The sequence below is a fragment of the Amblyraja radiata genome, chromosome 19 (assembly GCF_010909765.2).
Source record: "Amblyraja radiata isolate CabotCenter1 chromosome 19, sAmbRad1.1.pri, whole genome shotgun sequence".
Lineage (NCBI taxonomy): Eukaryota > Metazoa > Chordata > Chondrichthyes > Rajiformes > Rajidae > Amblyraja > Amblyraja radiata.
This window is the reverse complement of record NC_045974.1, coordinates 1,726,247-1,750,256: the sequence shown is the minus strand read 5'-3', so window position 1 is coordinate 1,750,256 and position 24,010 is coordinate 1,726,247. Positions and strand designations below refer to the sequence as shown.

Here is a 24,010-nt window from a genome sequence, read left to right as displayed (position 1 = left end):
AATAATCATTATCTGTTTTTCCTGCACTCCGTCTAAATGATGTTTTTGCACAGCGTTCTGAGTGTCCAACTGTTCTTTTGCCAGAGCTTCCAGTGTGTGGGAATATTTTTGTTTTGGACTTTGGATGTTCGGAGACCTCTCTAAGGGACACGGACTCCTGTGACAAAACCTCACGTACACAGGAGAAGCCACAATCCTGCCTCATTGTGTTGCTGCTCCTGCTGCCTCCCCACCTTTCGCCATCCCCTGCTCTTTATGTCTTCACTACTCATGTTTAATCTTAAGAAAGAACTGCTGATGCTGGAAAAATTGAAGGTAGACAAAACTGCTGGAGAAACTCAGCGGGTGAGGCAGCATCTATGGAGCGAAGGAATAGGTGACGTTTTGGGTCGAGACCCTTTTTCAGATTGATTCCCTGATTTCCATTTAAGAGATCTGTGGTCAAATGAGACATTTAAATTTTCCCTTTCTCTGTGTTTACTTTATTTCATTTTTCTAAATTTTCATTTCTTTTCTCAACATTTTCTTGTCTGTATTTGAGAGGTTTTTTGCTTGTTGGCTGCACCCGTAACATTGAACAGCTGCCGCTGGTTTACCCATAATATTTAATGGTTTATCAGACAGATTTCAGTTTCATTCAGAAGATTACATTCATACGTCATAGGAGCAGAATTGGGCCATTCGGCCCATCAAGTCTACTCTGCATTCAACAGGGCAGATCTATCTTTCCCTTTCAACCCCAAACTCCTGCCTTCTCCCTGTAACCTTTGACACCCTTTGAGTGGAGGTGATTAATTTTTAAAGCACAACCCCCGCTCTCCCAAATAAAATGACACCCAGGGTTTTTACTGGGAAGATTGGTGTCAACTGATTTAATTTTCACTTAGCAATTATTCAGAAAAGCAGTTGAAAGCAGTGAATAAATTTAAATCATTTTGTGTTTTAATATTATGTCAGCTGTGAAGACAGTCAGAATAATTTGCAAGCAAATCCCTGATGTTTGCTGAGTTCAGTGATATAATGAAATGTGCAGATATTTTGCAGGTACAATAGTGTACAGTTTTATGTCTACCCCAGTGTCAATTTAAACACATCGTGGTGCGAGGAGACAGCAATGAGAAGAAATAGATGGTCATTTAGACAATAGGTGCAGGAGTAGGCCATTTGGCCCATCGAGCCAGCACCACCATTCAATGTGATCATGGCTGATCATCCCCAATCAGTACCCCGTTCCTGCCTTCTCCCCATATCCCCTGACTCCACTATTTTTAAGAGCCCTATCTAGCTCTCTCTTGAAAGCATCCAGAGAACCTGCCTCCACCGCCCTCTGAGGCAGAGAATTCCACAGACTCACCACTCTCTGAGAAAAAGTGTTTCCTCGTCTCCGTTCTAAATGGCTTACTCCTTATTCTTAAACAGTGGCCCCTGGTTCTAGACTCCGCCAACATCTGGAACATGTTTCCTGCCTCTAGTGTGTCCAAGCCCTTAACAATCTTTAGAGATTAGGGATTTTGAAAAAATATATAAAACTAAATTGATTGCTTAATGTTAATTGGATCAAGTGTTGAAGTTAATTTTAAAATGTGCGTGAGATTTCCAGGCAACCCCAGATAAAAGACCCAGTCCTCGTGAAAATTGCAAATAGAACCGTTCCTCACGATGCCAGTCTAGTTTCCAAATGTTATTCATTCATCATTGAGAATAATAATGAGCTAGAATCCATCCAGCTGCCTCTATCTGCCGGGGCACTTGTAGCAACCCGACTCCGCATTGAAACGTATCGTTTGTCCAAACCCTCCTTTTCACTCATAGCCTCTAATCCAGGCAACATCCTGGTAAACCACTTCTACACCCTCACCCAAGCCTCCACATTCCTACTGTATCGGGGTGACCATAACTGCACACAATATTCCAATTATAGTCCAACCAAAGCTTTTATAAAGATAAAGACTAGTCACTGAGGACATTGAAGGAGGCTCCATTGAGAAAATGCAATGGACTTCTTGTTTGTGGCTCTTGGCTGCATTATGAAATATAAGTGTGGCAGATGGTATTGGTTTATTCCACACTTGTTCTGTGCCAGATTACACTTATAACAGATTAAGACTCGGATTCTTGCATTGTTTTCTATAGTGTTGAGATTTATAGGTTGTCTTTGGTGGTTTAGTCAGAAGTGCGCAGCTTTCTCCCCATTGTTCAGCATTCATTGTCAATGAGTGCTCCTCTTAGCAAATGCTTTGTTTTCTTGCTGATGTCCGACTGAATCTGTAACCTCTGGTTTTGTTGGGGAGCACGCTGTATGTTGGAAGCCCTGCTGTGTATACTAGCCAATGTATAGTCACAGCAAAGCTGGCCCAGGGATAACTTGCTGGATTGTCGGCAGGCTAGAGTTTGAGTGCAATGGTGGCGTTTCAGTGATAGACTGCATGCAGCAATTTATGCAAAAAGGATCTTCATCAGGGGTTGCAGATGTCCAAGTTTGATCTAAAGGGCCATGGGTCAGTGCATCTGCCCACCAGGCCTTTAATATTCACCTTTACTTTAAAAAGTTGCCTTTATAATTTTGTTTTAACAAAACTGTGGTGGCAATGCACTTTGTAATATCAACCATTGAATTTGGTTGAAGGATGTGGTTTCCAAGTGCACTGATATTGTACAGACCTGTGGCATTTGCTTGTGGGCACACTGCTGTACAGCCCAGTGATGTGAATATTGATTTCTTCAAGTTATCCCAGCATTCCCTCTGTCTCTACCCCTCCCCCACCCAAGTTGCACCAGCTTCTCATTTTCACTCAACATACTGCTAACAATGGACTAGACAAAATGTTTAAGAAGGAACTGCAGATGCCGGAAAATCGAAGGTAGACAAAAATGCTGGAGAAACTCAGCTGGTGCAGCAGCATCTATGGAGCGAAGGAAATAGGCAACGTTTCAGGTCGCATTTTTGTCTACCTGCAAACAATGGCCTGTTTCCTTTATCAGTGTTACTTTCTTGTACATCTTTCATTCATTGTTCTTTATCTCTCTACATCACCGTCTATATCTCTTGTTTCCCTTATCCCTAACCACTGAAGAAGGGTCTAGACCCGAAACATCACCCATTCCTTCTCTCCAGAGATGCTGCCTGCCCTGTTCAGTTACTCCAGCATTTTGTGCCTCTCTGTATAAATCTCATGTTCTTCATCAGCACACAATCTTCTAGTTTGTTGCTGTCTAAAGTCACCGTTCACTTCCACTGCCATTTCACAAATACATCCCACATATTTGTTCCAGCTAAATATCATTTGTTTAGAATCAGACAAATTCTGATCAATTCCAGATGCTGAAAATATGTCTCATTTACATGTAGATTTTGCTGTTTTTTGTTTTGTTTCATCAGTTATCATATTTTAAAACTGCCCAAGCCTAATTAGGATCTCGTCTAATTCCAGGGAATTCATTTTATTAAATAAAACAAAATAACTGCAATTAGGGTTTTCCTTCAGTTTCCCGGGCAGTTTGCCAAGAGCATTCAGTGCGCTGATGCTGGGACTGGTTTATAGGCATGAGTGCTCATTTAGTTCACAGGCAAGTGTGTGCGTCATGCCCAGCAGTCACGTCTCACTGCCTTGCATCATTACCCTCACTGTGTGAAGACAGTCCAGTACAAAGATCCAAAGGTTTCTGTATGAGTTGTAGTTTATTGTCACATTCTTATTTGATGGTCCGTTGGAGACAATGATACCACATGAGGTTATTTCATTTAAACAAGACTCATTCTTTGCAGTCTTCAGAGAATATCATGATTTTCTTTTTCAACTGGTTCTCTTATTTCTCTTTTGTTTATTGTGCCCTTCACCAGGGCTGCAGCAAGTAAGGATTTTATTGTTCTGTTTCTGGTACATTTGACAATTGACCATTCTGGACTTTTATTCTGGCTGGAGGTCGGTGACCAGTGCAGTTCCGCAGGGATCTGTGCCGGGACCTCTGTTTGTGATATGTGCAAACGACTTGGACAGAAACGTGGATGGGTTGGTTAGTGAGTTTGCAGATTGCTGGGGTCATGGGCTGTGAGGAAGGTTGTCAAAGTACACAACAGGACACAGATCAGCTACAGCATTTGGCGAGCAAATGGCAAATGGAGTCTAATTCAAGCAAGTGTGAGGTGTTGCACTGTGGGGCGGTGAATGTTTGGGGAAAGTATACCGTTAATGGCAGGGTCTTTACAGCATTGATGTATCAAGGGATCCTGGAGTCCCAGTCTGGAATTCCCTGAAAGTGGCAACACAAGAAGATAGAATGGAGAAGAGAGCGTGTGGTATGCTTGCTTTCACCACGGTGAGCTGTGCTGGAATATAATCAGCCTGTTACAGGGAGGATGTGGGTGGGGGCTCTGGACAGGTTGCAGAAGAGGTTCACCAGAACACTGCCTGGATTAGAGGGTATTAGCTATGAGAGGTTGGACAGACTTGGATTGTTTTCTCTGGAACGTTGGGGGCTGAGACCTGGTAGACGTATATAACATGAGAGTCAGAACCCTCTCCCCAGGTTGGAAATGTCCAAGATGAGTTTTTAATACAGAGGGTGGTGGATGTTTGTGGAGTATTTCTCATATAAAATATCTGTTTGATTTGCTCACAGCGACCACGTAGATGATTCATTAGTTGTAAAGAGCTTGCACACGCCACGAGAATGTGAGCTGTAGTGTATGATCATAATATTCACCTTGTTCCCGCATTGCTGGTGTTGTGAAGGGCAAAGCTTCTGTAGAACATTGCCAGCGGCTCCGTGTGCATTTGCTGTCATTTCCCCATTGAAGTGCCAGGAAGTTTGGAATGTTTGTGCCTTTATACAAGAATGCAGAAGTCCCTTGGCTTCCCAGCAGCTGCTGAGGTATTTTCCATGACTAAACCCAGCTGCTGTGCCCTGAGGTTCGACACAGAAGGTTCACCACCATGTTGCCTGGAGCTTCATCGTTGTAAGCAGACACTGAAGAGGCTACATTTCTTTTCCCTGGAGCGGAGAATGCTATGGGGGACATGATAGAGAAATATAAAATAATGAGGAGGCGGAGAGCGTGAAATGATAGTAAAAATCTCTTTCCCCATAGTGGGGGTGTCAAAGACCAGAGGATCTAGGGTTACAGAAAGAGTAGGGGGGTTTAGGGAGGGACTGAGGGTTTTTTTTGTTTCAGTGGGTGAAGAGGCTGGGGCGGCAGATACCCTCACCCAACAATTCACAGGCATCAAGACATCCATGTGAAAGGGATTAGTTTGCTACCTGGATTTGTGGATGTTAGTTGTAAGGGGTTGGACAGCCATGGATTGTTTTCTCTGGAGCGTCGGAGGCTGAGGGGAGCCATGATAGAAGTGTATGACAGGCATGGATCGCTTAGACAGTCAGAATCTTTTTCTCAGGGTGGAATTGTCAAAGACTAGAGGGCAGGAGGTGGCAAAGTTTAAAGGAGATGTGCAGGGAATGGTAGGTGTCCAGGATTGGTGGCAGAGGCAGATATGAGTGGCATTTAAGGGGCTTTTAGGTTTGTTCATGGATATGCAGGGAATGGAGGAAAATGGATCATGTGCTGAGGAGATGACTTTAACATGGCCTCGTGTTTAGCATAGACAGTGTGGGCTGAAGGGCCTGTTCCCTTGCTGCCTGACCCACCGAGTTACTCCTACATCATCTACATTCTCCCCCTTGGTCAGATACTCCGCCACTTCAACCTGGACTTCCACTGTTACGCCGATGACACCCAGATCTACCTCGGCACCAAACCCCCCCACAACCCCCCCCCCCCCCCCCCTCTCCCATATCAACTCCTGTTTGTCAGCTATAAAAACTTGGATGCAACATAACTTCCTCAAACTCAACAGCGATAAAACAGAATTCCTCCTCATAGGCTCCAAATCCACACTCGGCAAAATCAATAACCCCACTCTCACCATCGACGGCACCACTGTCTCCCCATCTCCCCAGGCCCGCAACCGTGGCGTGATCTTTGATTCCACCCTCTCCCTTGAGCCTCACATTCGCCATGTCATTAAAACCTCCTTCTTTCATCTCCGCAACATCGCCAAACTCAGACCCTCTCTCACACCTCCCGCTGCTGAAAGACTCATCCATGCCTTCATCTCCTCCCGACTGGACTACTGCAACTCACTTCTCATTGGCATCAGCTCCACCTACATCAACCGACTCCAACTGGTCCAGAACGCAGCCGCCCGACTCATCACCCACACCAAATCCTGGCATCACATCACTCCAGTCCTCAAACAACTTCACTGGCTTCCCATCTCCCACCGGATCACCTACAAACTCCTGGTCCTCACCTACAAAGCCCTCTACCATCTGGCCCCCCCCCATATCTCACTGACCTCCTCTCCCCCTACCAACCCTCACGGTCCCTCAGATCCACATCTGCCAGTTTCCTCTCCATCCACAAATCCAACCTCCGCAGTTTTGGGAACAGAGCCTTCTCCAGGGCAGCTCCCAGGCTCTGGAACTCCCTCCCCTAACTGATCCGCAATTCCGTGTCCCTCACCATCTTCCAGTCCCGCCTCAAGACCCATCTCTTCACCTCTGCCTATCCTTAGCCCCACGTCCCCCTCCCTTTTCATATGTGCTTGAATTGCTTCATATTGTGTTTTGAATTGAATTCTGTCTTTACTTTGTGTACTAGTCATGTCTCTACTATTTATTTCATTCCCCTTACATGGTTTTCCTCTACTTGCTAAATTTTTGTAAGGTGTCCTTGAGACTCTTGAAAGGCGCCCATAAATAAAATGTATTATTATTATTATTATTACTTGACTATCTCCAGCATTTTCTAATTAATTCAAGTTCTTCTGTTAATCAAATAACAAAATAGTTAAGGAAGGGTGGTTGCAGCAGCATCTGTTATCTAGAACATTCTGTACATTCCTATAAGACTTGTATAAGCACATAAACAAGAACCTAAGTTTAGAAATAAGCTGAAGACCCACATATGACTGTGCATTGAGTTATGTTGGCATATATTCAGGCTGAAACGTACTCAAGATGTGCTTGAGATTAATATTATTGTCTGAACACAATGAGTAAATTTACCACTGGACTTGATTTAAAAACTATTGTTGGGAGTGGATTTATCTCCAGTTTATTCCCATTTTTACAAGTTAGCAAAACAAGAAAATAGTTACAGATCTGATATGTTCTTGTTCCAATTAGTCTACTGAATACATGGGTAAACAGAAGGTAGTTGAGGCCAGTTCATTGGCTATATTTAAGAGGGAGTTAGATGTGGCCCTTGTGGCTAAAGGGATCAGGGGGTATGGAGAGAAGGCAGGTACAGGATACTGAGTTGGATGATCAGCCATGATCATATTGAATGGCCTACTCCTGCACCTATTTTCTATGTAAAGAATGGTATTATAATTCTGCAAATAACCTCTTGAATAATTGCAACAAGCCTTGTGTCCAGTAAATAATGGAATATAACCAGGACACCAGCCATATCAACAACTCGCTACTTTCCTTACCATATTCATACCACTGGGTCATAAGCTGCCCATGTGAAATATGAGATGCTGTTCCTAGAAAATTTGAGTTTGGCCTCACTGGCAATGGAGGAGACCTAGGACAGAAAGGTCAGTGTGGGATGGGAAAGGGAATGAACGTGTTTGGCAACTGAGAGATCAAGTAGGTCCAGTGTTTTTTTGTTGTTTCATATTCATTAATTTTTTGCCGATCTTTCATTAATTTGTTCTTTATCTCTCTGCATCACCATCTATATCTCTCAGTTCCCTTTCCCCTGACTCTCAGTCTGAAGAAATGGCACCTATTTCTTTTCTCCAGAAAAGGTCCTGCTGAATGACTCCCAGTTTTTTGTGTCTATCTTGTCGTGCCTTATTACAATGGGGATGTGTCAGAAAGTAATTTGTAATATAAAATGACCGAATAAATATATTGCCATGAGAACTGTTAAGAATGCTGTGTATGGTGAGGATATTTTATAGATAATCTCCATGACAAAATGAATATGTGACTCCTAAATTACTCCTGTGCTTTCACTGGAGATTCGTGAATTTGTTTTCAAAGAACCAAACCTTCATTTAATGGCAGAAGTCCACCCAATTGTTGCATTTTAAAAGGTGAGATTATGTCTTTTTATATGGGAAAAATTAGTTGTATTACCATGAATGTGTTTATATCCAGAGTCTGATGAAGGGTGTCAACCCGAAACATCACCCATTCCTTCTCTCCAGAGATGCTGCCTGTCCCGCTGAGTTACTCCAGCACTTAGTGTCTACCTTCAATTTAAACCAGCATCTGCAGTTCCTTCCTACACACTCTATATCTAGTTTGTTCTGTTTTACAAATAGTCAAAAGGTAAAAATCGATTGGAATGGGAGATATTTAAAGCCAAAATTCTTATTAACCAGCCGTATGGTGAATGGACGTTGGGGTGATGCAGCAATAAATAATGCCTCAATACACTGGGAATAGTTTTCTCTGACTGGATAGCACGCAACAGAAGTTTTTCACTGTACCTCGATACTCGTGACAATAAACTAAACTGAACTAAACTAGTTAATGATAAAACAGATATATGAATGCAGAGAAAGAGGGCACATCTCCAAGCTCCCAGAGTCTGTCTCTTTAGTTCTGCCTGGGCTCATCTCATTGTTCTGGGCATGTTCAACAATTTCAAATAATGAGTGTTTTCAACTGCATTCACTCCATAGTTCTCTGGCAATTCTGACAATTATTGTGATGAAAGAATTTGCTCCAGGCTGACCTTTTGTTCCTTCTTGACTCCATCTATTGCCTTTCCACAACGCCCCTGCTTGTCATTTATTCTCCCCTGCCTTCCACCCCTCCCCAGACCTTGCTTACCGCACTCTTCATCCCCCCCCACTCACCACACCTTAAACTCTTTCACCTCTAACCGTACCTTTACCTCGGGCTGCATCTGTGGAAAGAGAAATCTAGCTTGCTGTTTGTATAGATAAATAATTCTTGAAAAGCAGCGCATTGAGGAGAAGATTTCATGTTTTATATTTTATCAAGAGTAGATGATCGAACCATTTTTCCCAGGACAGAGATATCAAATTCGAGGTTCGAGCTTTAAAGTGAGAGGAGCAATGTTTAAAGGAGATGTGCAGAGGCTGGTGGGTGCCTGGAACGCGCCGCTAAGGGAGGTGGTGGAGGCAGATACGATAGTGGTGGTTATGGGGCTTTTAACATGGATCCAAGGCACATGGAGGGGTGTGGATTATCTGCAGGCCTCATATATATTCGGAGTGGCGGCGCGGCTCTGGCTGCAGCGGCTCACCGGCAGTCCTGTTTGTTTTGTGTTTTTTGTGTTGTTTATTTAGTTTTGGTTAGTCTAGTTTTGGTTTTTAGTTTGTGTTTGGGGGGGGGGGGGTTGAAACGGGGCTTGCTGTCTCTCCCTGCGGGGGAATGCGACTTTTTTGTCGTATTCCCCTTCTCTGCCTCCGTCTGCGCTGAGGCCTAATGGCGGAGCTGGCGACCTCGAGGCTCAGGAGGCAGAGCCCGCCAGGACTCGCCCTGAGCTCGCTCCCGTGAGGGCGGCCCGGCTCGGGGCTGGAACAGTGCTTCCGTGAGGGGCTGTGACGCTCCCGGGAGGGCGGCCTGGCCCGAGGAAGGAACGGTGCTCCCGTCGGAGTGGCCGAGCTCGGGGAGGTACGGCGTTCCCAGCCCGAGGGAGGAGCAGCGCCCATGTCGGGGCGGCCCAGCCCGAGGGAGGAGCGGCGCCCGTGTCGGGGACGGCCCAGCCCGGGGCTGAAGACGGCACGATACTCACGTGAGGGTGGCTGGGACGGTGTTCTGGCGGTGGTGGCCTGAGTCCGGGGTTCGGCCGCGGGCCAGCGGCTGCGTCAGCAGGACTGGTGGGCGGCAGCTTCGACCACCCCGGGGCGCGGTGATTGAGCCGCGGGACAGTTTTTAACATTGCCCGGTGGGGTATCGCCTCAGCGCAGAGGGAGAAGAGGAGGGAAGAGACTGGAGACCTAAGACTTTTGCCTCCATCACATGGAGGAGATGCTGGGTGGACTCACTGTGGTGGATGTTAATATGTGTTTATTGTTGTTTTTTATTGTATTGTTTTGTATGTATGACTGCTGCAATTTCGTTCAGACTTCGGTCTGAATGACAATAAAGGCTATCTAATCTAATCTATATATGTTTATATGTTTATATATATGGTCTTGGCATCATATATATACCTGTTTGTTCGACAGACATTATGACCCAAAGGGCTTGTTCGTGTGCTGTACTATTCTCTGTCTATAAGTTTATATTATTGTGAAATAAAATTGTTTGCAATTTCAACCATTGTTGTCCACATGGAACTGCAGATGCTAGTTTACAAAAAAAAAGACACTAAGCACTGGAGTAACTCAGATCGGACTTCTTTACCTGTGGTGGACATGGGTGGGAGACTTTTCGGGTCAAGACCCTTCCTCAAGGGTCACCTATTCACGTTCTCCAGAAATGCTGCTTGACCAGCTGAGTTACTCCAGATCCTTGTGTCTTTTAACGTAGAAAAAAGGAACTGCAGATGCTGGTTTATACACATAAATAGACAGTAACTGGGATACCCGGTGTGAACGTTGAATTCTCCAATTTTAAGTGACTTCTAACTGCCCGGCCCCCTCCCAGCCCCTGCCCCCACCCCCACCCAGACTCCCACCTATTTCTGCCCTATAACCCCCCTCCCCCCAAACTCCTCCTACTTCCCCCCTCCCTGGCTTCAGTAAGCAACTCTTCAAACCTGGCTCATGCCTATTGTTCCTATCTCTGGCCTTTGTTCCATCCATCGGCCAGTCAGAAATTCCCGCTCGCGGGGGAAGAACCACGTTATGGAGACCTGGTGTGGGCTACTTTGTCATTTTGTCCGCGTGCTTTATAGCGACTATTGAAAGAATGGCTGGCAGAGAATTCCACTGTGACTTATCACATCTGACAATGAAGTATTCCATTCAATTCTATTACCTGCCAGGCTTTGTACCATCTCTCCCCTTTTCCAGCTTTCTTTATCTTCCCCCTTACAAACAGTCAGAAGAAGGGTCTCATAGAAAATAGGTGCAGGAATAGGCCATTCGGCCCTTCGAGCCTGCACCGCCATTCAATATGATCATGGCTGATCAATCTCTCGACCCGAGATATCACCCATCCATGTTCTCCAGAGATGCTGCCCGCCTCCACCACTTTGTTGCCCAATTTGATAATGAACGCGTTGTTGTTCTGTTGCAGATGGATCTGTCTGTTGAAGCCTTGTACGGCGTCATGCAAGAGCGGCAGAAACGATATGCCAAATATGCAGAACAAATCCAGAAGGTGAACGAGATGTCTGCCATACTGCGCCGCATACAAATGGGCATCGATCAAACTGTCCCATTAATGGAGAAACTTAACAGCCTGTTGCCAGAAAACGAAAGACTTGAACCTTTCAGCATGAGAGCTGATAAAGATATCAAATACCAGTAGGTTATGACAGGCAGATCTCCACCTTGTGACACTACTGGATTTGTAGAGTCTACAATTTAGATATGACACCAGTTGAAGAATCATGCATTTCCAGGTACATTAAGCTTGACTACAGTAGTGTTCTAGATTGCAATTGTCTTGGATTGCAGTGGCCCAGCTATTAAATGTTGCTGGAATTGACATTGTTTATTATCAGTTATTGGTGGCTCTGCGTTGTACATTGATGCAGATCACCAACATGATTTTATAAGACTTAATGAGTGTGTGGATCAATACTAGCAACCTTTTGCAGCACTGTAGATCAGTAAGTATTCCAGTTAAATTCATGCATGCAATAAGGATGTGGTTTTAATATTCTCTTATTGTAAAGCTCCACCACTTAAAAAGCATTGATTGATATTTTGCAGCACATTTAGATAGATGTCTGTGCCTTGTGTATATATCTGAACATTGACTTCTCCAATTTCAGGTAGTCCCTACTTTCTCCTCCCCTTCCCAGCTCTCCCACAGCCCACTGTCTCCGCCTCTTCCTTTCTTCTTCCCGCCCCCACAAATCAGTCTGAAGAAGGGTCTCGACCCGAAACGTCACCTATTCCTTTGCTCCATAGATGCTGCCTCACCCACTGAGTTTCTCCAGCATTTTTGTCTGCCCATATTTTAATCTGTACTTTTTCTTTTTTTTATTATTATAAAGACGTCAATTGAGCTTGGGTAGTTATATAGACACATGCTGGTGTTCACCTCAGGAAGCTGAATAGTTGACGTTCGTGGAGATAAAGTTCAGAGAAAATGCGGTGACTATTACCAGAGCTCTGTTGTTACTTCACGTTTGATCATTGGGCTCTCCTTTTGTGAATATTTGAAATCATTTGCAATTAAATTGCACTAACAGGTAACTTATTGTTTATAAACTGTCCAAATGCGTTGTGCCGTTCATTGTAAGCTAAGATATGCAGTAATATTAGTGTGGAGAATCATGAAAAGTTAATTTAAAACCTTTTCTCTCATGCAATGCTTTAAAAATAACATCTTCGTATTAAATTAATAGATATTAAAATGTGTTGCTTATTCTAAATACCGCTAATAATTCACAGTAGTTTTGTGTGTAACTTTTAACAAATGTTACCTTTAAAGACTGGTAGATTGAGCCTAATTGTACCTGCAGCTCCCTGTTTGATAGTTTCTCAGGCTGCACTGAACTGTAAATAATATTTGTTTAAATCGCATGTTGCTGCTTAGTATTTATTATTTTTAATTTCTGGTCCTTAGTTCTGTAATCAGTGGAAATAGCATCAATTGCACAGTTTTCCTCGTTTTGTAACCATGTCCAGTTCAATGTGAGTAGAAGTAAACAGTGATCAGTTTATTTTTAATTTTTCGAGTATTCCAGAACACAGAGAAAGGACACTTGTAGAATAGTGCACTTCCGTTTTGGTATAAAGAACACATTGTCGGTTAAATCTAAAGTGCTCATCTCTAAATGAGAATTTGAAAGGGAATATAATGTTTCATATGAGTATTCTATACAGGAGTCATCAATGCCCTGTGTTTCATTACAACTTGAACAAACGTACTGCCTTTCATTCACGCCATAGCTTCAGGTATCAAATATGTGACTGGTCGATGGAACAGATTGCAAAATTCTTCCTGAGATTTGTTATATTGTCTTTGTGTTTGATGCCTTGTGGAAATATGTTTTATCTACATAGTAAAATATGAAGTATTCATATTCTAGTAGAACATAGAAGTGTGCTTTATGCATTTAAGGAAACACAGCTTGAGCAGTTTTTGTAGCCTGGAGCGACAAATGTTTAACATTGAAATCAGACGTGCGCTTAGTAAAGTCAGGTGAAATCATTGATAACAGCCCATTGACTGTTTTTTTGCACAGATTAGTTTGGCTAACTAATCACAGCCTCTGAAACTAACTGCTTTATGAGATTACCTACAGTTATGTTATAGATTGGGAGAAATGGGCTAGTGAACATGTACTGAGAAATGTTAGCTGTGTTAATAATCTTCTAATGCCAGTTCTAGTAACAGTTTGTTTAAGCAGCAATTTCACTAACTTTACGGTGATATTCTGCCACACCCTGTATTTGATTACTTGTGTTTTAAAACTGTAAAATAGAAGGAAAAAATAAAATTGACTGCTGAAATCACAGTGGGCACCTGAAGGAAACGCATGTCACAATATTTTCTATGAGTTTTCTTCAAATTGAATTCTAAACACTTGCTGCTTTTAGTTGAGAATGGTTGAATTAAGTTTCTCATCGGTGGTCGACAAAGTGGAGGCAACTATCTAAGAGGAAGTACGTTGTGCTCTGTTTCATTTAAGTCCTTTGAGAAGTTTAAGGAAATGTTCGGCCTTTCCGCAGCATCTGGATGGAGAAACAGCAGCGTTTAAGCTGATGGTCTTTGATGATATGATTCAGGTTTTCATTTTTGGATGTTTCTTTGCAGAAGATGGCGGTTTCCTGCTAGTGTCTGTAACAATTTGACATGGTGTTTAAATCACACGCACACACATATATAACAGGTACCATTTCAGATTTTATTTCATTTCACCCAGTTGAACATCATGTTAACCACAGATAGCTCTCATACTTGACACATTTTGAACAAATGCAGACAGACAATTTGTACCATCCTGAACAAGTTGCCAGCACTTTTCCACAAAAGGACACCTCCAGGCATCCTTCCATCTGCCACTCATGCACTCTGCATAGAATTCACATCTCTTTCATTTACATCTCTACTTGATTTTGATACCATCTTCATTTGTATAATCAAAATTAAATGTACATACATTTCCTCAGTGCTAATTTAGCAGTCCACATTAAACTCAAACCTAGCCAAAATCTGTAAATCTCTTCTGTATCAAGACTGACCTGAGATCTGATTTGCTGAATACCTACATACAGTATAAGATTGAAATTTGAGGTATTTACTCTAAGCAGCGTTGGCACCTTACCTATCTGTAAATTCAAATCAAGATAGTCACACCACTTATGTACAGATGCTAAGAGATTTGCGCTGGAAGCCATGGCCATACACACAGAAATCCAGATTCACTGGAATTTAAAACAAAAATCTCCACAGAACTTGGCTCAGTCTTCGAAGGGAAAGTGCATTGTTGGACACTCATCTAATGGTAGCTGGGATTTCTCTTGAGTGTGCAAGGAGAGGATGATCATTCTGCACCGATGCGATGAGAAATGTGTGTTGAACAAAGAAAGCATTCAAGTCGCAATACTTCGGATCCAGCTGTCCCTGGATGAAGTTCTCATTCTGTTTTGGGGGGAACTGTATAATTGGGAATCGTTCACAGTTTGCGTATTTAACATTTCCTCAGGAAACTTCAATGATCTCCAGGCTCCCGGTGAAGCTGGACTGACTGCCAACCTTTCGCAGGTCCTCCCGTGACCTGCTATCGTTCATGCCTTCCTCAAACTCCATCTGGCAGCTGCGCCGCTTGTACTGTTTCTCATACGGACTTTCCTCGTGCCAGCTCCTCCTGGAGTCCCGGCGGTCACAGTGTTTCTCCCTCCGCCGCACCGACCCCGGCCCCTCACAGCCGGACGGTAACTGGCCGCAGCCGAAGGCGGAGTAGGCGGCGGCGGCGGCAGCTGCGCCACCAAACAGCGTGGAGCCGGACAAGAAGCGGGGAGCCTGGCCAGTCAGCGCCTCGGTTGCAAAGTACCAGGTGTTGGCCAATGAAGCGGTGGACGTCTGAGGCGAGATAATGTCCGAGTGCCAGCCTTTCAGCCCCATTCCCGCTGCAGACGTCGCTAGTCGCTGCTGGCTGCCAGAAAGATCCAGCAGGAAGTTTGTTTTGTAGTTGTCCTCCATGCTTCCACTTCTTTGCAGTGGGGAGAGCAGTGTCCTGGGCACGGTGGTTTGTGGAGGTGGTTTAGCTGAGCTTTTGGCTGCTCCTTGCTCCCAGATGGTTTGTGTCGGCTGTGTCTTTACGTCCATGGCAGCAGGCGCGCTGAGTTGAGGGAGGAGATCCACCTCTGGCTGAGCCGAGGCGTAGAAGCAGAACCGGCTCGATTCCCCTGCAGTTAACTCATGCCCAGGACCGCAGCTTTCCACAGAACACGCAGCAATTGGTGCAGAGCTCGCCCCTCCGCTGCTCACAGGGTACGATACCGACCTGATGTCCAATGAAAATGAGCGCTTCAACCGGTTGTTGTCCTCTAGTCTGTCCACGGATAGGCTAAGGCCGTTGATTTCTTGAGCCAAGAAACATTCTTCTCCCACACTGGAAGCAGTGGATTCCATGAGCATCGATAGCGGTGTAGTCGGGTCCTGATCCACAGCAGCTGAGGTAGTCGACGGTTGCTTCTCTCGTACGCTGTCAAATGGCCCACCGCCTTGAGCCAGTCTCTGGTCCCCAGCTCGATCCAACTGCAGCAGTTTCAACTTGCTGAGCATTCCCGTTTGACCAGGGTGAGTCTTCAACCCTTTCTCAAAGTCCAGCAGTTGGCCAAGGAAATTAAAGTTGGGAGAAATGGTCGGTCTCTTCTCCTTCACGAACCTGAACAACACAAGTGGGATTTCTTAATGGCACAGGTGCTGAATATTTCATTTATAAATGTAGGTTCCAGAAAATCATTTCACAGTACTTATTAGAAAAATAGGTGCAGGGGTAGGCCCTTCGAGCCAGCACCCCCATTCAATATGATCATGGCTGATCATCCAAAATCAGTACCCAGTTCCTGCTTTCTCCCCCATATCCCTTGATTCCATTAGCCCCAAGAGCTAAATCTAACTCGCTCTTGAAAACATCCAGTGAACTGGCCTCCACTGCCTTCTGTGGCAGAGAATTCCACAGATTCACAACTATCTGGGTGAAAAATGTTTCCTCATCTCAGTCCTAAATGGCCTACCCCTTATTCTTAAACTGACCCCTGGTTCTGGACTCCCCCAACATGGGGAACATTTTTCCTGCATCTAGCCTGGCCAATCCCTTAAGATTCTATAAGATTCCCTCTCATCCTTCTAAATTCAAGTGAATACAAGCCCAGTCGACCCATTCTTTCCTCATATGTCAGTCCCGCCGTCCCAGGAATTAACCTGGTGAACCCACGCTGCACTCCCTCAATAGCAAGAATGTCCTTCCTCAAATTAGGAAACTACAACTGCAGTAAGACCTCCTTGCTCCTAAACTCAAATCCTCTCGCAATGAAGGCCAACATGCCATTAGCTTTCTTCACTGCCTGCTGTACCTGCATGCTTACTTTCAGTGACTGATGTACAAGCACCCTCGGGTCTCGTTGAACCTCCCCTTTTCCTAATCTGACACCATTCACATAATTGTCTGTTCTTGCCACCAAAGTGGATAATTTCACATTTATCCACATTATACTGCATCTGCCCACTCACCCAACCTATCCAAGTCACCCTGCATCCTCCTCGCAGATCACTCTGCCACCCACAAACTTGGAGATGTTACATTAAATTCCCTCATCTAAATCATTAATATATATTGTAAATAACTGGGGTCCCAGCACCGAGCCTTGTCGGCACCCCACGAGTCACTGCCTGCCATTCTGAAAAGGACCTGTTACTTCCTACTCTTTGCTTCCTGTCTGCCAACCAGTTCTCTATCCATGTCAATACCCTACCCCCAATATCATGTGCTCTAATTTTGCAAATTAATCTCTTGTGTGGGATCTTGTCGAAGGTTTTTTGAAAGTCCAGATACACCACATCCACTGGCTCTACCTTATCCATTTTAATTGTTACATCCTCAAAAAATTCCAGAAGATTAGTCGAGCATGATTTCACCTTCATAAATCCATGCTGACTTTGAACGAGCCTGTTGCTGAATTATTGTCACTTCATTATATTAAACTAACACTTAAGCCTGGTAATCAGATCTCTGAAAATGCAAGCATATTGTCAACCTGTATATTATAGAAGCATGTCATTGCATTGTACAGTGAGTTGTAAGGGAAGAGAGAATGGTATTGTATAGAATTTGTCAAATCATTTGGAAATTATAATTTATTTGATTTAAACTTAAATTAAAGGTATGACTGCAAAAGCTAATGTAGATTGAGAAATATATATTGGAACAGTTTTCTCTGATGATAAGTGATGGCAAATAATTCTATGGAAAGATTACACTGACATACCATGGGGTGGGGTGGAGGGGGGGGGGGGGGGGAGAGATGAAACTCAAGTCATTGGTAACATAAATCATCTTACCGATAAGCTTCATCCAAGGACATGTCCATCCTCTTCATTATATAAGCAATGGCAATAGTTGCAGAGCGGGAAATCCCAGCCAAGCAGTGCACCAACACACACCCATTCGAAGCCTTTGCCTTCTCTGGAAACAAAACCATGAGGGAATGTCATTCACAATCCCATTAACTGCAAGATTACTCTGGGTTCTACACAATTAAGAAGATGTTTCTGCACACCGTCACCCAGGTGCAAGATGTTGCTGAAGTCTGTCGATGTAATCTCACACACACACACGGTGCCTTAAACTTTAACCTCGACTCAAACATGCATTTGACATTTCCATGAAGTAACTGCTAATTTCTTGTTCGAGTGATGAAAAAAATTTGGCGCCTTATGGGTGAAATAACAGGAAAATAATCCATTTGAAGGAATCCCTCTGATACATGTGGAGGGTGGCTTAATCTCTGTAACTGAGCAGAACTGACATTCTCACCACCTCCAACGTGATCCCACCACTGGCCACATCCTCCTATCTCCTCCCCTGTCTGCTTTCCGCAGAGACCACTCCCTCCGTAACTACCTGGTCAATTTGTCCCTTCCCACCCGCACCACCCCCTCTCCGGGCACTTTCCCTTGCAACCGCAGGAAATGCTACACTTGTTGCTTTACCATCCTCCATTTAAGGACCTAAGCAGTCTTTCCAGGTGCAACAGAGGTTCACCTGCACCTCCTCCAACCTCATCTATTGCATCCGCTGCTCTAGATGTCAGCTGCTCTACATCGGTGAGACCAAGTGTAGGCTTGGCGATCACTTCGCCGAACACCTCCGCTCGGTTCGCAATAACCAACCTGATCTCAGCACTTCAACTCCCCCTCCCATTCCGAATCTGACCTTTCTGTCCTGGGCCTCCTCCATGGCCAGAGTGAGGACCACCAGAAATTGGAGGAGCAGCACCTCATATTTCGCTTGGGCAGTTTGCACCCCAGCGGTGTGAACATTGACTTCTCTAATTTCAGGTAGTCCCTACTTTCTCCTCCCCTTCTCAGCTCTCCCTCAGCCAACTGGCTCCACCTCTTCCTTTCTTCTTCCCCCCCCCACCCTCACATCAGTTTGAAGAAGAGTCTCGACCGGAAACGTTGCCCATTTCCTTCGCTCCATAGATGCTGCCTCACCCGCTGAGTTTCTCCAGCATTTTTGTCTACCTTCAAGCAAACACTTGATAGGTTAGCCAACCAATATTTTTGTAAAATATACAGAGCAGGATTTTGGGGTTAATACAAAAAAAGTTTAAAAATTAGCAGTTTGGCAGAGTTGCTTCATTTAACAAAACTGAGAAATTTAAATTAACTAATTTCTTTAAATGTAACAAAATGGATGTTGGTTCTAGGCTGCCTGCGCCACACCTGGTTTGTGTCCTGGCCACACCCTGACTCAGTTTGAAGTGGACAATCGCCAATAACAGACACCTCCCAACCCCCGTGGTCTGTTTTATGAGGGCTAACAGTAGTGGTTCTCTAAACCACCATTACGTACCCAAATTCTATTTCAAACTACGTATCAACCTGGAAAAGGTATTTGTTCAAGAATCAAACTAATTTTGCGTGCGTTTTGCAAGTCACCTTGACAGAAAATGCCTGGTCTTGATGCTTTGAAGCTGCTTTTCTCATCTCCTTCAGGCAGCAAGCACGCTGATGAATTTCATTTATAATCAGAACATCTCAAACATAAGCATCAAGTGTATGTGAACAAAATTATGTTTTAAAAGATCATAATCATCGTAACACTTCATTAGCCAAGTATGTTTTGCAACATATGAGGAATTTGATTTGCCGTACAGTCATACCAATAAAAAGCAACACAACACACAAAACATTTTAACATAAACATCCACCACAGTGACTCCTCCACATTCCTCACTGTGATGGAAGGCGAAAAAAGTGCATTTCCGCCCTGGGGAAAAGGTTCTGACTATCTACCTCATCGATGCCTCGCATCATTTTACATTCTTCTATCAAGTCTTCCTGCAGCCTCAGGCATTCCAGGGAAAACAAGCCAAGTCTGTCCAACCTCTCCTGTCGCTACTACCCCCTAATCCAGGCAACATTTATCGTAAACCACCTCTGTACCCATTAGTATGGGTGTCAGGGGTTATTGGGAGAAGGCAGGAGAATGGGGAGATAGATCAGCCATGATTGAATAGCGGAGTAGACTTGATGGGCCGAATGGCCTCATTCTGCTCCTATTCCATATGCCCCTCTACAACACCTCCATTCTTCCTGTAATGGGGCAACCTCAACTGCACACATTATTATAAATGTGGCCTAACAAAGTCCTATAAAGATGCATCATGATATCCTGACTCTAATACTCAATGCCCCAGCCTATGAAGGCAAGCATACCATAAGCTCTGTTTACCACGCTACTGACCTATGAATTCAACAGACTTGTTCAGCCAAGGCAAGATCTTCTCAGAAAAGCTGTCGTTCACCGGAACACGTAGAAAGTGAGTCTCTGGAATGAAGTCGGGTTTTGGACATGTGTTACTTGCATTGAGTACGTAGGCAACATCAATCTGCTGCATAAGCTCCTGCATTTGAAAGAAAAAATAATGCTTGTAAATGCCATGGAACGTGAATCATTCAAGTACACGTATTGCATTTTAGAATTATACCCAGCTGTAGCACAGAGGGAAACATTCAGTCCTTGGTCGACACAAATGCTGGAGCAACTCAGCGAGACAGGCAGCATCTCTGGAGTAAAGGAATGGGTGGTGTTTCGGGTCGAGACCCTTCTTCAGTCTCGACCTGAAACATCACCCATTCCTTCTCTCCAGAGCTGCTGCCTATATTGGTGAGTTACTCCAGCATTTTGTTTGTCTTCGGTTTAAACCAGCATCTGCAGTTCCTTCCGACACATTCAGTCCATGTATCTGTTCTAGAGTCCAGTCCCATTTTCCAGCTATTCATCCATAGCATTTCAGTTTACAGGTTTTAAATGTAAATCCAGGTGCTTCATAAATACAAGAAGGATTCCTGTCTGCTTAGTCTGAAGAAGGGGGTGGGAGATTGCAACCTTCACATGGTCCGCCCTGTTTCGACGAATGCAATCAACCCGGCGTGCACAATCAAATAAGATCAAATAGAACAAGTTGTCCGACAACTTTAGGCTGTGCACGTCATATGCAAGAAGAAGAAGTCTGAAGAAGGGTCTCGACCCGAAATGTCCCCTATTCCTTCTCTCCAGAGCTGCTGCCTCACCCGCTAAAATACTCCAGCATTTTGTGTCTGTCTGTCTGCTTAGTGGTGACCTTATGGCCCTCCGCTCTCATTTAATAACTTGTCCTTAATATCACTCAAATATCTTTGGCAATTTGGCAGTAGCATTATAAATTAGTTGTGGAAATGTCCCCGCATTTGTAGTCACATAATGATGCAGTTATTTGAATAAGTGGCAGGTAGACTAAAATGTTGGCGAAACTGAGCGGCTGAGGCAGCATCTATGGAGTGAAGGAATAGGTGACGTTTCGAGTCGAGACCTGTCTGCTCAGTCTGAACAAGGGTCTCGACCCGAAACGTCACCTATTCCTTCGCTCCATAGATGCTGCCTCACCCACTGAGTTCCTCCAGCATTTCTGTCTACCTTCGATTTTTCCAGCAGTTCTTTCTTAAACATTTCATCTGAAATGAATGGAAAGTGTCTGCCCCGTTTGCAGAGATTCATTTTATTAACTACGGTGGATCGGATGAGATTGGAGCTCACTCACCTTGTTCAACACATCTCGTTGGCAGCCAAGGTAAAGGTGAGGAAGAATGCGAGTTGGCCCAGTGTTGGTTACGGGGAGGCAAGGCTGGGAAATGCTCGCAGGGACCAGAGAGGATTTCCCTTCACACAGGCTGCCGAAGGTGGAAGAAAACCTGGCGAATCCACCTAGCAAATGGAGACAAAGCAATACTGTTCACAAGCCTTGATCCTTCCTAGAACAATAAGATTGTTAAGGGTTTGGACACACTAGAGGCAGGAAACATGTTCCCGATGTTGGGGGAGTCCACAACCAGGGGCCACAGTTTAAGAATAAGGAGTAAGCCATTTAGAACGGAGACGAGGAAACACTTTTTCTCACAGAGAGTGGTGAGTCTGTGGAATTTTCTACCTCAGAGGGTGGTGGAGGCCGGTTCTCTGGATACTTTCAAGAGAGAGCTAGATAGGGCTCTTAAAGGTAGCGGAATCACGGGATATGGGGAGAAGGCAGGAACGGGGTACTGATTGGGGATGATCAGCCTTGTTCACATTGAATGGCGGTGCTGGCTCGAAGGGCCGAATGGCCTCTACTCCTGCACCTATTGTTTAATAACCACTTTATGAGCCTGAAGAATGGACACAACCCAAAAAGTCACGTATCTATGTTCGTCAGAGATGCTGTTTGACCCACTGAGTTACTCCAGCACTTTGTCTTTCTTGGTAAACCAGCATCTGCAGTTCCTTGCGTCAACAATAGCCAACTCTTTCTTGAGTACATTTAAAGATTTGGCTTGAATCTCTATGAAGAAGGGTCCTGACCCAAAACATTGTCCCTTCCCTCCACAGATGCTGCCTGACCCACGGAGTTCCTCCAGCACTTTGTGTTTTCAATATTTTAAGTGTGGTCTTTCGTACGACTATGGCGGGAATGTTTATGAAGCCACCTTGTTAATAAATTAATTGTGCACCAAGTCCGTGACCTGATGAGTCAAGTGCGTAGAGCTTTAAATAGTAGCTTGGTTCCTTTGAATGCCTTGTTGGGCCGTTTCAGTGGACAATTAACAGCTAACGACATTGTTGTGGGTCTGGGGCCACATCCAGGCAGGACTGGAAATGAATGGCAGATGTTCTTTTCTCCCGGGCATTAGTGAAACAAATTAGGTTTATTTTGGATATTCAGGAATTTTCGTGGTGACAACTGCGGATAAGAACTTTGATGAAACAGTCTTCCAACGCACCAACAATAACACTGACTTTAGCTTTCCATTTCAGATTTATTTCAGAGAATGGAGCAGCTGGGCTTGCACACTCTGGAGTTTAGAAGGATGAGAGGGAATCTCATTGAAACATATAAGATTGTTAAGAGCTTGGACACGCTAGAGGCAGGAAACATGTTCCCGATGTTGGGGGGGGGGGGAGTCCAGAACCAGGGGCCACAGTTTAAGAATAAGGAGGAAGCCATTTAGAACAGAGACGAGGAAACTCTTTTTCTCACTGAGAGTGGTGAGTCTGTGGAATTCTCTGAAAGGCAGGAACGGGGTACTGATTGTGGATGATCAGCCATGATCACATTGAATGGTGGTGCTGGCTCGAAGGGCCGAATGGCCTACTGCACCTATTGTCTATGGTCTATTTATCTAATGAACCAAAGTTAATGTCCAATAACACACACACACACTTTGTTACAATTTATAGAACATAAAAGCGTAGAACAAGAACAGGCCCTTCGGTCCGCAATGTCTGTCGAACATGATGTCAACACCAACTTTTATTTAATAGTCAATAGTCGATTTTATTCTTCACAAACACCCGAAGTTGCGGTGAAATTAATTTGCCAGCAGCGATACAATTAAAAAAGAACACACAATAAGATTCAACACAAGCATCCACCACAGCATTCTTCACTGTGGTGGAAGGCACAAAGTTCAGTCAGTCGTGAACATCTGCCTGTACATTATCAATATTCCTCCTTATTCATAAGTCTCTTATCCCTGATATCATGAAACAACCTTCAAAGATCAATTGTTCAGGCCCACGTGTGACCAGTCTTCACTTTGTCCGTGTGTCTCAGAGAAACTGAAACTATACTTCCATATGAATCATTGCCATGTGAGCAGAGGAGGGAAAATGGAAAATGGAACAACAAATGAAGCTTGAATCTATGATAATTGGTTCACACCAAACCCAGAGAGATTGCATGCAAAGAGCAACTATCCCAAAGGACACATGTGTGTAGGAGGAGCACCTTGATAGAAAAGAGTCAATATGAAAAACTAAAGGCTGAAGGGGAATTATAGATTGTGACGCATATAACTGATGATATTTGCTTCACAATGCTCACATCAATTCCTTTTATCTATATAAACAAGCTTTTATACATTTCTCTACAAGTGGAACTTGTACTACATAAGAATTCGAGAATTAGGATCAACTTGAGTAAAATAAACATTTCACTGTACTAAAGGTTTCTGGGTGTAAATCTTTTTTGAAAATCTTTAAACGAGTCAAAAAAATGGCTTTCCAAATGCCGTGCACCCATTAGAAAATTCAGTTCAAAACGAATAGTCTGGATGGTCGACAAAAGTGCTGGAGAAACTCAGC

General features: G+C 44.1%; 2 protein-coding genes across 4 annotated transcripts in view; one reads left to right on the top strand and one right to left on the bottom strand.

Moving 5' to 3' along the window:
- The window catches only part of borcs5 (BLOC-1 related complex subunit 5), a 28,731-nt gene extending 15,077 nt beyond the window's left edge, over positions 1-13,654 (top strand). For both annotated transcript variants that reach the window (XM_033037429.1, XM_033037428.1), the window contains exon 5: positions 11,239-13,654. In XM_033037429.1, the coding sequence (XP_032893320.1) occupies positions 11,239-11,472 (234 nt within the window). In that variant the 3' untranslated portion in view covers positions 11,473-13,654. The remainder of the gene's footprint in view (positions 1-11,238) is intronic.
- A 351-nt stretch (positions 13,655-14,005) lies between these two features.
- The window catches only part of dusp16 (dual specificity phosphatase 16), a 36,371-nt gene continuing 26,366 nt past the window's right edge, over positions 14,006-24,010 (bottom strand). The window contains exons 4-7 of one of the 2 annotated variants that reach the window (XM_033037427.1): positions 21,435-21,598; positions 20,099-20,258; positions 17,689-17,812; positions 14,006-16,012 (exon numbers count right to left, since the gene is read on the bottom strand). In XM_033037427.1, coding sequence (XP_032893318.1) covers positions 14,824-16,012; positions 17,689-17,812; positions 20,099-20,258; positions 21,435-21,598 — 1,637 coding nt within the window. In that variant the 3' untranslated portion in view covers positions 14,006-14,823. The remainder of the gene's footprint in view (positions 16,013-17,688; positions 17,813-20,098; positions 20,259-21,434; positions 21,599-24,010) is intronic. The other variant, XM_033037426.1, reaches the window with a different exon arrangement.